General features: G+C 53.2%; 2 protein-coding genes across 2 annotated transcripts in view; both read right to left on the reverse strand.

Annotated features, from left to right (window-relative positions):
• The window catches only part of LOC119456076 (RCC1 domain-containing protein 1), an 88,525-nt gene that overhangs the window by 60,980 nt on the left and 12,743 nt on the right, over positions 1–14,802 (reverse strand). The window lies entirely within an intron of this gene.
• LOC125944230 (uncharacterized) lies at positions 4,446–6,017 on the reverse strand. Its single transcript, XM_049664556.1, has one exon. The coding sequence runs from the start codon at positions 6,007–6,009 to the stop codon at positions 5,023–5,025; it is 987 nt and encodes a 328-aa protein (XP_049520513.1). The 5' UTR covers positions 6,010–6,017; the 3' UTR covers positions 4,446–5,022.

The following is a 14,802-nucleotide window of genomic DNA, read 5'->3' on the forward strand; positions in this document are numbered from 1 at the left end:
TCCTCTCCTTAAATGCCCCCCTACCAGCCTGGCGAAACAGCTAGTAGGGGCTTATGCATCAAAGACAATTGAGTCTTTCATGCACAAGCTAAATGCTAACCTCAGCCCAGCAAGTACTCTTAAAACACCGCGTTCCGACATATAAAACAAAACACTTTCATGCACTATAAAAATAATAATTATATACAAGGATCGTGGGAAAATAAAAAAATTAAACTGCTACGCTGTATAATAAAAAAAAAATTGCCGCGAGAGGGGGGAGAAATATTAACAAAATAGTCGGCCGCTGGCGCGGGACAGTGTCCAAGGTGCGAAGGGGAAGCGGCGCGTAAAGTTCTGTGGCTAGGGGCGGTGGCCGAAGACGTAGGAGTCTCGAGGGCAGCCTTGATTGCAGGAACGGGCTCACCGTTGGTAGATCGGAGTTATTGTTTTCGTGGTGGTGGCGGTCCCGAACTCCAGCCGGATGGGGCAGGACACTGCCGGGTCAGCTGGCCACGCCGCCGGAGCCAAGATGGAAGGGGCAGCCACAACCGTGGCTGCAAGGCGTTCGCACGGCGGCGGCGACTGCAGAGAGCTGGTCTCTCGGTCTGACGTCAGAGGGTCAGTGACCCCGTCCACCTTCAGTGTCCACGATGATCCGATGCTGCAGTTGGTGCGACTTCTGGTTGCTTCGAAGAGCAACAGGCACCACGCACGCACGCGCACACACACACGCACGCACACACTCCTTGCGGTTTTCACCATGGCTGCGCAACACTCCCAAACACCGCCATGCTCATCGCCGTACACAACGCGCCGCGCCATAGAAGGCGCAAAGCGTCCTTCGTCCCCCTCACACCGACGAGTCAATGGGACCATTGTCCACCACCGTGCCTGACGACCGCGCAAATCAACAACCCCCTTCTCGGCAAAGTGAAAAAAAAAAAAAAAAAAGGAAAAAGAAAAGAACAAGAAAAACAAAAATCTTCACCATCTACGTACAAGAAAAAAAAAAACACGTAATGAATTAAACTATAAGGCTGTACACGCGAAAACACACTTTCAAAAAGAAAAAACATAAATACACTCAGCGGGCGTACTTAAAAAAAATGGGAAAAAAATGCACACTGTTAAAACACTACATAAACACACTTGCAATACGCTGGGCTGGGGCTAGCTTATTTTCGTGCACTGGCCGTAAAGAAGCTAGCCCACTGAGGCTACGCATTTTACTGAGGGCCTTCGGTTGCGGAAAAGTCCGTCGTCCGGCGCGAAATCACACAGGTGACCGCTTCCTCAGATTGTACCGGTGCGTGGTCCGAATGCGGTCCGTTGCTCCGGGTGTGCCCCGTTGCTTGCGCGCAATGCCACTGGGCACTGGCGCGAGCTCGTCGGACCGTGACGCAAAGGCCTTCAGGTCGGCGATATGGGCACGGCTGAGTTTTCCCGAAGAGGGATCCTTCAGCAAGTACGCGAGTGGAGACCAAACTTTCTCCACTCGGTACGGACCAAGCCACTTAGGAGCGAGCGAGGCTGAGAACCCCTTGGTCGCATCGCTAAGAGCGTGGTTGCGCTTCAGGACGAGATCACCTACCTTAAATGAAAGATGGCGATGCTTCCGGTCGTATTGAGCCTTCTGCTGGGCCCTGGCCGACGCCAAACTCTGCCTTGCTCTACCGAGAGCCCGACAAAGCCTGTCCCGAAGTGCTGAAGCGTAAGCAGAACAGTCTGCCGGCGCTTCCTCGTCCCCGAGCTGGCATTGCATGACACTGGTCACCGGATTAGCCAACTCCCTTCCAAAATTGAGAAAGGCGGGAGAGAAACCAGTTGAGCGATTCTCGGAGGTTCGGACTGCGAACGCGAGCTCACTCAAGTGGTCTGCCCAATCCTTTTGACGTTCGGCAAAGGCCGCTAACATTGGTTTAAGAGTTCTATTGAGTCTCTCCGTCAAATTGGACTGGGGATGGTAGGGCGAAGTGGTGCAGTGATTAATTCCCAGGGAACGGCACGTAGCACCAAACACCCGAGCGGTGAAATAGGACGCGTTGTCCGTAATCAGTCTTTTCGGAAAGCCGAACCGACAAAACACTTCCTGTAGCCTTTCCAGCACCGCTCGCGCTGTCACTTTACGAAGCGGAAACAGTTCCACCCATTTAGAAAAATGATCAACGACTACCATCAGGTGTGTGGACCCCTGCTTACTCCTGGGGAAAGGCCCCATAAGATCGCAGGTGGCCACTTGCCACGGACGCTCACTGTCGATTGGTTTCATCAGCCCGGGCGGCTTGCCACCCCTTGATTTCACCATTTGACAGACATGGCAGGAACGGCAATAGCGAAAAATGTCACGCTTTATGCCAGGCCAGGTCACAGTTTGGCTTAGTTTCGCAAAAACTTTAGAGCCACTCAAATGAACGGCCAAGGGTTCGTCATGAGAACATCGCAACAGTGCGCTTCTCAGACTTTTGGGGATAACCACCTTAAACGGGTCCACAGCGTCATCATCGGTGGCTATGTATTTCAGCAGGAGCCCATCATGATCCAGCAAATATAAATCCGCGGGGGACTCAGCGACACACGCTGTTTCCGGCCCCCCTGCGCCCGCCGCACTACCAGCAGCGTCTCGGCGCTCCGTCTCCCTGAGACCGTCGCTCACTCCGCGACAAAACGGATCAATTTGCTGGGCCTTCAGTAGCTCTTGCCTGCTGAAAGCGATTCCAATTCTCCCAAAGGGGAGGTTGGTCTCGTCCCCACTCAGGACTGCAGCCATCGGCGTCATGGGTTCGCTTTCGAGAAGCTCCCCCGCACGCACGCTTTCCGGCGCGCTGCTTGCCTGGAGCGCGGAGAAACAGGTTTGCCCGCTTGCGGACTCGCCTCTCTCTCCGCTCGTTTCGCCCCCGACGCTAGCTGGCGCTAAGGCACCGGCAGCGGCTGTTGCACCTGGAGAAAAGCTCTGGGTGGACAATGGGGCACGAGATAGCGCGTCAGCTACCACGTTAGTGCTCCCCTTTCGATACTGCACAGAAAAGTCATAATGCTGTATCAGGAGAGCCCAGCGCGCCAGCCGGCCCGCAGGCTCACGGAGCCGCATCAGCCAGCTTAGCGCACTGTGGTCCGTTTGCACTACGAATTTCGTACCATCAAGGTAGACATCGAATTTACGTAGTGCAAACACGATAGCGAGGCACTCCTTCTCCGTCACGGAATAATTCCTCTCAGCCGGTATCAAGGAGCGGCTGGCAAAGGCCAGCGGCTGCAACACGCCATCGTATTCCTGTAGGAGGACTGCTCCTAAACCCAGATCGCTCGCGTCGGTCTGGACAACGAACGGTCTGGTCAGGTCGGGGAGTCTGAGCTGCGCTGTCTCCGCAATGGCGCTAGACAGTTGGCGAAAAGCCTGCTGCTGCTCAGGTCCCCATTGCCACTCGGCCGACTTACCCAAGAGCTTGCTCAAGGGCGCCTGCACTCAGGCACAGGACGGGATGAACGACCGGTAAAAGTTGGCCATTCCCAAAAAGCGGCGAAGGCCACGTACGTCCTTGGGCGCGGGGAATTCGAGGATTGCCCGAAGTTTCTCCCGGTCCGGCTCAATGGAGCCTTCGCCCAGCGTAAACCCCAGTAACTGAACTCGGGTTTGCGCTAGTTGGGCTTTCGCAGGATTCAAAGTCATCCCGGCGGCCCGCACCCTCTCGAGCACATCGGCAACATGGGCCAAGTGTTCTTCGAAGGTTCGTGAATAAATCACGATGTCGTCGAGGTAGCACATGCAGTATGACCACTTTGCTTCCCCGAGGACGCGGTCCATCAGTCTCTGAAAGGTCGCAGGACCGTTGCAAAGACCTAAGGGCATACGAGTAAACTCAAACAACCCTCTGTGGGACGTGAACGCGGTCTTGGACCGGTCACGCGCATCCATCCGGACCTGTAGGTACCCTTTCGAGGCATCCAACGTAGTGAAGTACCTCGCACTGCCCAGGGTTCCTACAATGGAGCTAATCGTAGGAAGCGGATAGGCATCCTTACGAGTCACTCCGTTCAGACGGCGGTAGTCTACGCACAGGCGATGACTGCCATCTTTCTTAGGCACCAACACAATTGGAGACGCCCAGGCGCTGTACGAGCGGCGGATAATGTCGGCCGATAGCATCTCGTCCAGCAAACCATCAATCACCTGCCTCTTGGCAAGACTGACGGGCCTGGGGTTACACTTCAAAGGAAGCGCGTCACCAGTTTCGATCGCGTGGCTCGCCAAATCGGTACAGCCCGGTTGATCGGTGAGAAGGTCTGCGTTGTCGCGTAACAGTGCCGACAAACGAGCCTTCTGTGCATCATCCAAATGAGCCGCACAGGCGGACAGAGGATGTGGTGCCTCTTCGTGCCGTGTCGCTCTATCCCACTGGGGATTGTGAGTCGACAAGCGCAGAGCGCCGTGTCGCGCGCAGAATTCGGGGGCAAGCGCCCCCGAATTCTGCGCGCGACACGGTTCGTGCCGTGCCTCTCGATCCCAAAGGGGACCATGAGCGGGCGAGCGCGAAGCTCGGGGGCTTGCCCCCGAACTCGGCGCGCGACACGATTCCGACGCCCCATCTGCACAGGCAAGATCGGACGCCGGCGGGCTGATGAACGGCTTTAGCGACGTGAACTGACCGTCGCGATAGCCGCCATTCGCAATGTCCACAACGATCCCAGTTTTAAGGAGAAAGTCCCGGCCGAGAATCACAGGAACACTGAGCCCTGGGAGATGAACGAAACGCGTGCGTCTCATTCGCTCTCCCCACCTGACAGTCAGCCTTGCGGCGCCAGCCGAATGGGCCACGCCTTTCGCAAGATTGAATGTCGTTCGGCAGTCCCGCAAGCGCACTGCGTGCTTTTGCAAGTGGGACAAAACCTGTTCGCCGAACAACGAAGCGCTTGCGCCCGTGTCCAGCAGCGCCGAAAATTCGCGGCCGGCAATGGTCACCGGAATAAACGGCGCGTGCGCACCAGCAACACAACCTGCTCGGTACGCCGAGGGAACAAGCAAAGGTTCGGTCACTCGTGCCTTCACGAGCGACCTGCTATCCCGTTTCCCGACCTCACAGGAGACCGGGGCGCGGTGCAATCCCTTGCAATGTGCCCTCGTTGTTGGCAGCGAAAACAGCGTACTCCGCCGCGGTATCTTTCCCGAGGCGGAGCAGCCTCAGCTCCCTGCCGGGGTCGGCTCGCCGCTTGATAACGAGCGTTTCCCTCCGCGATGCGCTGGGTCGAAAAGCGTCCCTGCGCATGCGTTTCGGTCGGTGGCTCAGCACAGGCTGCCCGTCTCCCGTGCGTGTAGGGGTCGAGAGCGCGCGCGCTCAGCTCCCAAACACACCCGCTTGCAGCCGCAAAGGCAGCTTGGCCGGGTTGTTGCCGTTGGGGAAAGGGCTCAGGCTCTCTCCACGCGCAGCTCGGCTCAAGGGCCTCGCTGGCGGGCGGCGGTGGGCGATAGGCGCGCGCGGCGATAATGTCGCCTTGAATGCGCTTTGCCTCGGCGGCTAATTCCTCCAGATTACGGAAGCGGCCGCCGCGCAGGTACGCCGAAAAGGTCGGATGTGCCTGCCTGATCACCCGTTCGACGCGTTCCTCGTTCGAGGCATTGGGCTCGGCGATTAAGAAAAGGTCTTGCATCGCCCGTACGTACTCCTGAAGCGACTCATCAGGAGCCTGGGTACGAAGCCCAAGCTCTCGCCGCATCCTACTCTCGTAGTCAGCGGGTAGGAATTCACGCAGGAATGCCGCGCGGAACTCCTCGAGGGTTGTTGCACGGTGTCCGGAAAGCCTGTACCACCTAGCCGCCGAGTCAGTGAGTGCAACAGGGACGACGCGTCCGAGTACATCCTGATCGTTCAAACCCAGAGCTCTCTGGTAGCGTGCGAGGGAGTAACAGTAGTCCCTGGCACTGAGCAGGTCACCGTATCCGCTGTAGGTCGGGACTGCCAACCGTACAGCGGGGTGAGCGCATTTCGGAACAGCCGACAGCGTTTTAACTGCCCCAGAGAGCGCCTGGATCATTTCGGCGGCGTTATGCCACGTACACACTAGCGGAAAAACGCGCGCGGCGCGCCGCCGGCGGCAAGACGCGCGCCGCGAAAGCAGCCACGAAACGGGTTTTTCTTGCCGCGGCAGGGATCGCTCCTGGACCGATTTCTTGCGGTTTGCCGCGTGCCGCGGATGAAGGAGACCAATGAGAGCGGCCCGCTTCCGTGACGTGCGCGCGGGAAACTGGTGCCATGCGGACCCGCCCGACCGCTTGTTTCTCGTTTCGCACTATCATCTGCACGCGTGAGCTCCCGGATAGTTCGAGAAGGGGAGAGGAGTCTAGTCTGTCACGTGATTGCCGCAGCGGCGCGCCGCCGGTTGGTGTGGCCGCCCTGCCGCTGCTGCGTTTTGCCGCCGGCGGCGCGCCGCGCGCGTTTTGCCTACTAATTTGCGTTTTGGCGTACTAATTAGGCGAGGTCTGAAGTGGCGAAGGGTAAACGAGACATGTAAAGAGCATTTATGGATTAGTGGTACATGGCAAGGTAAAAAGACGTGGCTGGGAGTAGCTTACCTATGGACAGGTAGTGATAGCAGGGAAAAAAATAAGGAATTGGTCGATTGCATTAGAAGCGATATTAATGAGTTCAGTAACTCGGGCCAGGTGATATTAGTGGGAGATATGAACGCGCACATGGACGATTTAGACGGATATACTGATTACAACGGCTCTCTAGTGCTGGATTTGTGTGATGAACAGAACCTTATAGTAGTTAACAGGGAAAATAAGTGTCATGGACAGGTAACGTGGCAATGCGGAAACAGGCAGTCATGTATCGACTACGCCTTAGTCTCAGAAATGGTCTACGAACAACTGGAAGAAATGATAATAGACGAAAATGGAAAAAATAGCCTGGGAAGCGATCATAGACGTTTAGCATTAAAGTTTGGGAGAGATACCAGCGCAGAACATGAACCAATAGCCTCAGAGTTTTTAAAAATGAATGACGAGCAAATAACAGAGATCGCAAACAACATAGAGAAGAAAATTGAGGCTTATCCTACAGCAGTCTGGGAATATAAGGAACTGGTGGAGGTTATGCAGCATGAAATAAGGCGGACACGGCAATACAACTGTTGGATTGGAAAGAGGAAACCACGTAAGTGGTGGAACAAGGAAATTAAACAAGCTATAGAAGAGCGTAAAGAGGCATCTAGGGTTCATCGAGAAGCCAAAAAGTTGGGATTACAAGAAGAAGAGGTGCTCCTTAGATGGAATACATACAGAGAAAAGAAAAGGGTTGCGAGTGAGCTCGTGCAAGAGAAAATTAAATGCGCAAGTGAACGTTGGGTGCATAACATTCACAAAAGAGACAAAGGCGCCCCAAAAAGATTCTGGAACCATATAAAAGCCCTCGGAGCTCCAACTAGAAACTCGCAAACGGCTATAAGGGATGAAGACGGTAACATCTATGAAGGCGATGATGCGCTGCGGTACATCACAGACGTTATCAGGCATAACTTCGGTACGAGAAAAAGTGTAGTTCAGACAACAGATCCAGCAACAACAGAGAGGCTTGAGAGATCAAAATTCAGCATAGAAAGCTTCTATTGGAAAAAGGCAGCAAAAAATGTCCCTAACAACACGGCAGCAGGACCCGATGAAATCCCAATACAGCTAATCAAAACCTCGGTCCAAAAAGCAAGGCACTGCTGACTAATGCCATAGAGCAAGTGATTAGAACAAAGAATATTCCCGTTGGCTGGCGTGAAAGCAAGATGAATCTCATCTACAAAGGCAAAGGAGATAAGGATAAGACGAGCTCGTACAGGCCAGTTACAGTAACGTCGGTGATATATAGAATGGCAATGCAAGCCATAAAAGTAGAACTGTCGAAGTGGGTGGAGGAAAACGGTGTATTGGGGGAACTACAGAATGGGTTCAGGCCAGGCAGACGCTTAGAAGACAATATGTTTGTACTAACTCAGTGCATAGAGATTTCAGTAGCTCAGAAAAGACCTTTATGGGTAGCATTTCTAGATATTAAAGGAGCTTATGACAACGTAGACAGGGAATTGTTGTGGGATATTCTTCAATACAAAGGCATAGATGACGATTTCGTGGAGCTGCTGAGGGAGATATATCGAGACAACCAAGTACAAGTGGCATGGGAAGGTCGAAAAGGAAATGAAATGGTGGGAATTCACCAAGGATTGAAGCAAGGATGCCCTCTGTCACCATTGTTGTTCACGCTTTACGTCAAGGGCATAGAAAGACGACTGGAAAACAGCGAATTAGGTTTTGATTTATCCTACATGCGTAATGGACAAATGGTGCAACAGAAGATCCCTGGATTGATGTACGCAGACGACATTGTGCTACTAGCGGACAATAAAAAAGATTTACAGATACTTGCGAATATCTGTGGGAACGCAGCGACAAATCTAGGCCTTAAGTTTAGCACAGAGAAATCAGGGATTATGATCTTTAATGAACACACGAGTAACTTCGTGGTGTCAATTCAACAGCAAGTAATACCCACAGTGAAGCAATATAAGTACCTCGGCGTACACATAAACGAAGGAAAGAATTACTCAAGCAACCACCAAGATAATCTGAAAATAAAGGGGAAGCGGAATGCAGCATTAATGAAACACAGAGCACTGTGGGGCCACAATAAGTATGAGGTGGTGCGTGGAATCTGGAAAGGAGTAATGGTGCCAGCGCTAACATTCGCAAATGCCATTATATGCTTAAAATCGGATATATTGGCGGGTTTAGAAGTTAACCAAAGATCAGTAGGCCGGTTGGCTTTGGGAGCACACGGTAATACGACAAATGAGGCAGTGCATGGAGACATGGGTTGGGCCTCTTTTGAAGTCAGAGAAGCACAAAGCAAAATTAGTTTTGAAGAAAGGCTCAGGAACATGGATGAAAATAAATGGGCGGCTAAAGTGCACAAGTATCTCTACATGAAAAGCGTGGACACAGAATGGAGGAAGAGGTCAAGGAAGTTGGCAACCAAGTACAGGATAATCGAAACTGTAAATAGACAACCAGGGGTCATCGGAAAGAAAGTGAGAGAAATAGAGACCGTGAATTGGATGCAAAGAATGGAAACGAAAAGGACAATGGAGATTTACAAGAATGAGAAGAAAGAAATTAGAAGGGAAAATCTGTACGATAACACAAAGGGCAGTGCCTTGCTATTTGAGGCTCGAGCCGGTTGCCTAAGGACGAAAACATATCGGAACAAATATTCGGAACTAGATGAGACATGTGTATGCTGCAGTAAAGATCCAGAGACCACTCAGCACATCCTAATGGAATGCGACGGGATCCACCCAGCGAGAACCGTAGGTAACGTGCAACTCCCAGAAGCGCTTGGGTTTAAAGTGGAAGGAAACATAAACAGATCAGCCGTAGAGATCAGCAAGAGACGATTAGAGTACTGGTGGAAAAAAAGCAGGGAAAAGATGGATACGACCTGATCTCTTAAAATCATAGGCAGCGGTACAAGCTAAATTTTTGAAAAAGGTATACAAAAATGCGAGATAAAGAACATGTGTAGTATACCTGATTAAATCAAGCAGGCTAGGTGACTATTCGTCGCCACCCCGTTTCAAAGGGGATGCCAATAAATCATCATCATCATCATCATCATCAGCCTAAAGCCCCTCAATAAAAAAAAGTAGCGACATCTTTTGAAGATTGCCGCTTTCCTCCTCTCCTGCCCGTTCTCTCGGCGCTCGGCCCTCCGATTGGCCGAATGCTGTCACGTGCTCTCGCGCGCTTTTTTTCTTGCTTGTTTTTGCTCCCGCCGCCATCGCGGTGCCAGAGCATTGCGAGCCGTGTATGGGGGCACCACGCATCGCGTCTCCTTTGCGCTTTTAAGGCGTAGTGTTCGCGATGCCGTGTTGCTCGGCATTCGGGTGCAGAACACGCGAAACAGACGGCAAGCGACTCTTCCGGATTCCATCAGCGAAGCGAGACGCGGCGCAGAGGAAGGTCTGGCTTCAAAGAATCAGCCGCGCTGATTTCAACCCAACACAATGGTCCCGGCTGTGTGAGGTAAGCGAGCGATACTTCAATGATCCCTAATCTCACATGCTGCCACTTGCTGTGTGAGGCTTCGTTATTTTTCTCCCTCCTAAGTGCCGCACTGTTCGCGCTGCATGTTCGCGCTGTATTTGCAACTTTCGTGGCGGGATTTCATCTTGTCCTCAAACGCACGTGGTTTTTGTTGACTCGGTTATACAATCCATGGCGTTGTGTTTGTGTGGCCTGAATGTATGCGAACGGCACATTTTGAGTGTATCGCAGTATGTTACGAAGCGGTGACGGTACGTAGGGAAAAATGGGCGCTTACCTGCGGAAAGACGATTAGGGCTATTTAGTTAGGGCGACTTTGCGCCTTCAGCAAAAACTCAACTCGGTGGTCGGCGAAGATCATGTTCTTGTCGCTAAAACTTGTCGCTATCGTCCTAGATCCTCGAGGACCGATAACTATCTCGAAAATGGTAGAAAGTGCTGCACGTGAAAAGTGTGCTCAGTATTCTAGTCGTGTATCGCGTAGCAGAACAAGAGATAAGTACCTGTGCTGGCGGCGAGCTAAAAAAGAAACACCGTATACAAGACTTCCCGGCGATAATAACTTGTGCCGGGAATGTTGTGTTACGCCTTATACTTGAAGGAGCGAGGTTTTACTGTGACCTTGTTTTCTGATTTCACGTTGCGCAGGATCACTTCACGGATGATCAATTTGAGCCGGTGATTCTGCAGAGCTGTGGCACAAAAAAATTGAAGCGTCAAGCCATTCCATCGCTCTTCGTTCATCGAAAGCAGCTGAAGCCGAGGAAGCCGCCTGCCAAACGGAAGAATACACCGTGCACTTCAAAGACATTACCGTCTGCTGGCAGCAATGCTATCCACATTGCAACGCCCTTGATTATAGAGTTAACTCATTCCTGCGTGGCTTTGTCAGTGGCCAGGACAAACCTGGATGTTAACTCATCGTTTCTGCTCTGCATTTCATAAGATAGTAGATACAATACGCACGGTAGAATTTCTCGGACCCGCGCGCAGCACATGCAAGCGGCAATATGATCCGCAAAAGCAGCCTCGCATACACCTGTAAGATGACCGCTGCCGCGCTACTCAAGTCCGCAAAAAGAAGAAGAAAAAATGTGTGGAGTAGTGTAAGGCTTCCTGCAAGCGAGCGAAGCCACTAGCCTCATTATCGACGAACCACTTCCGCCGAATGATCGGTAGCTCACTAGTCAGTGAAACCTGTAAGACAACTGCATATATACAGCTGGTGGATCATTCACTCCCGAAGCGTAGTCATTGTTAGAGGCCCGCTGTGCACGTTAGCCGCTGGCCAACGAAGGACTAGAGCTACTGAAACGCGATGAACCAACGCCGAGGTCGCGCGTAGCATGGCTCAGTTAAAGCCCGACTTAGAGGCTTTAGGCTCACTGTATCACCGCTAATAGTACAGCCATCTAAGCGCAACGGCATTTATGCGTCCTCTCGTTGTTTCGGCAGCCAGTCATAACATAACGCGAAAAATTCCGATCAAAATACGAGTTCAAGAGCGCGAGGGACACGTAGCCACAGCGTTTCATTCGGAGAGCGTCTGTTCGTTCCGCACCGCGTAGAGGGAGCCACGGTCGACAGAAGAGAGAGTGAACGCCGGCGCAGGAGGAGGAGAGAGGAGATGGCGCTACTTTTCTTCATTGAGGGGTTTTAGTTTTGCCGCTAGTGTGTACGTGCCATTATGCAACAGCGTCTGTGCGCCTGCTCCAAAGGGAGCCGTTGGCGCGTTAGCGGCGCGATCGAGCAAGGATGAACTGACGTCCAGCTCGATGAGTGGCGCGGTTTCCACAGGGATACCGGCCAGGGCGCCGCCGTCCCCAGAGCAAAAAGGGCTCCTAGCGGGGTGCGCCTGCTGTCGTTCACAGCTGCCACTTGAGGCAGCTATACGTGAATTGCTTAGGCCGCTTGCAGCCAGCGTTGACAAAACAGGCGCGTGCTCGATCGGTGTGCCACTGGGCGCCACCGAATGTACTCCAAAGGGAGACGTATGAGCGGAATTCATGGTCGCCGTGATTGAAGGTTCCCCACAGGGGGCCGCGGCATACCACTGGTTTTGGCTGTTCAATTGAGAAGCAGCCAGTGTTGATACAACAGGTGTGTGCTCGATCGGTGTGCCACTGGGCGCCACCGAGTGTACTCCAAAGGGAGACGTATGAGCGGAATTCGTGGTCGCCGTGATTGAAGGTTCCCCACAGGGGGCCGCGGCATACCACTGGTTTTGGCTGTTCAATTGAGAAGCAGCCAGTGTTGATACAACAGGTGTGTGCTCGATCGGTGTGCCACTGGGCGCCACCGAGTGTACTCCAAAGGGAGACGTATGAGCGGAATTCGTGGTCGCCGTGATTGAAGGTTCCCCACAGGGGGCCGCGGCATACCACTGGTTTTGGCTGTTCAATTGAGAAGCAGCCAGTGTTGATACAACAGGTGTGTGCTCGATCGGTGTGCCACTGGGCGCCACCGAGTGTACTCCAAAGGGAGACGTATGAGCGGAATTCGTGGTCGCCGTGATTGAAGGTTCCCCACAGGGGGTCGCGGCATACCACTGGTTCTGGCTGTTCAATTGAGAAGCAGCCAACGGGCAAAAGTCGGAGAGGGCTAAGGCCCCGTTTCCGCGCTGCGCTCCGTTTACTCCCGAAGGAGTCAATGATCGGGAGCGCTGCGACATCGCACTGCTTGGCATTCCAAAGGGAGCCGTGGCAGACGAATGTGCCCGTGTGCACTGTTCGGAGAGGGCTCTGGCCCCATTTTCAAACAACGCTACTGCTCCAAAGGGAGCTGGTACGTAGCGCCTCACGTTGCCGTCCCCACAGGGGGTCGTTACAAGCGAGGGTGCAGGAGTGCGCTGCTCAAGGGGGGCCCTGGCCCCGTTCTCGAGCAACGCGGCGTCTGCTAGCACTAACAAAGGACAAAGGTCACTACGCCTAGCAGACATAACGCGGCGAATCCAATTCGCTAAGGCGTATTGACTCGGCTAAGCACAGACAAAGGCTTAATGAGCCTTTGAATCCGCGTTGGGCGCCAGTGTGGGTTCTTGGTGTCTCACAGGAGACCAACCACCGCGGGTTCGAGCTTAGCGAGCCACAGGGCCGCGTCAGCCGTCGCCTCCAGCACCGCTCGCGCGCGAGCTCAGAGGCCGCAAGGGGCTACCGAGCGACGCACGCAAAAACACAGTAAAGCCCTGAGTTGACGGAAACCGTTTACTGAAACCGTCGGCACCAGCACTGCACAAACGCCCGCACGGAGGGGAGCCAAAGGGGTCCCGCACCAGGGCGAAAATACAATAACAGGCGCCTATAGCACGTCGCGGCGAGAGCACAGGCTCAAGCTGGGACACGCCGCTAGGAAAAGTCCCGGCGGCTATGCTACTTGCTCTGGCGATAACCAATGGGTCAACTCGCGAGAGCACGGGCAATATCCTTCGGCTTAGGCTTTCGGCAAGTGCGGCTCGGCGAGGTACGACCTCGCGCGAGCACTAATGGCACCGCTCGTCGGCTTAGCGTCGGGAAAGGATCAGCACAAAGTACGCGCTCCCCGCACGGGCAAAGGCCACGTGCGCGAGCTCCAGTCCTAGTCACAAAGGTGTCGGCGGACGAGAGGAAAGCATGAACGTACCGTGCGCTGGTCCCGGAGAGAAGTCCACGCTTCCCCGCTAGCGGCCGACAACCGGCCGCGTAGTGACGTCAGCGCTCCGCCCCCACCGCCAACCGCCGCGTGCGCAGCGCCACCGCGGGAACCGGTTAGGCGGCGCGGGCGGAGAAGGAGGCCAGCGGGGAACGATGGCGAGGGATGGCAGAGCAGGCGAAGCGCGCGCGATCATGCCGGCGCAACCCTCAATCCCCACAATATCCAATTGTTTCTTCTGGAGTTGCTTGTTCATTGTTTCGTCAAAAGGCACGATAAAATAAACGCTCTCATTTTTCAACCATATCTCGCACTTGTGAAGCAAAAAATGGCCGCAGGTCATGACAGGCAATGTAAGAGCACTTTTTCTCTCCACAAGTGAAGCTCCTAGCTATTTCAGTATCGGGAAACATTTTCCTGAAAACTTGCACAACGTCTCCACACGAGTTGTATGAGTAATGCAACGACACACTTTTCAGGGTCCACAGAACTTCGTCTTCAATCACTGTGTCATGCTTCCTACAGTCCGAGTCGAGCATTGCACTTCGAAAAGGTACTACTTGCCTCCGCGCTTTGGTTTGTGGCCACATCTGATGTAGCCTCTAGTGGCTGAAGGTAACTGATGACAGAAGGGCTGAACGCAGCCGCCATAGCTCCTGATCGATGCTTTGCACTTTTCGCACCAATCTTCAAAGCAGATTCCCCCATTGATGTGACGCCAAACTTACAGCAGATTGGGCATTTCACTCTGTAAGGGTCACTCACGTCCGGTCTCATCCATTGGTGGTAGCCTCCATCTTCCAGCCAAAAAGGTTGGGAATTGCACTTTCCGCCTGGTATACGTAGGCGCCAAAAGAAAGCACCGTGCAAGCCGACAGTGAGTCGGCCAATTCAATTCAATTTTATTACATACCTTAGAAATGATACATAGTTGTGCATATACAGAAGGAAGTCCCAAGGTTTTAATCACCGTTGGTGGGACCTCCTGTGCAAGTAAACCACCAAAATTACAAAGTAAAAAAGCAAGCAAACGAGAGAGCACATATATTACAAAAGAAAAATACACATATAAGTGCATCAATAACGTTCACTGGTAATGAGATTATTTA

The sequence above is a fragment of the Dermacentor silvarum genome, chromosome 1 (genome assembly GCF_013339745.2).
Source record: "Dermacentor silvarum isolate Dsil-2018 chromosome 1, BIME_Dsil_1.4, whole genome shotgun sequence".
NCBI lineage: Eukaryota > Metazoa > Arthropoda > Arachnida > Ixodida > Ixodidae > Dermacentor > Dermacentor silvarum.

Bases quoted from the DNA above. Each gene is read 5' to 3' on its own strand.
- LOC125944230 (XM_049664556.1), bottom strand. From the start codon at position 6,009: ATGATCCAGGCGCTCTCTGGGGCAGTTAAAACGCTGTCGGCTGTTCCG.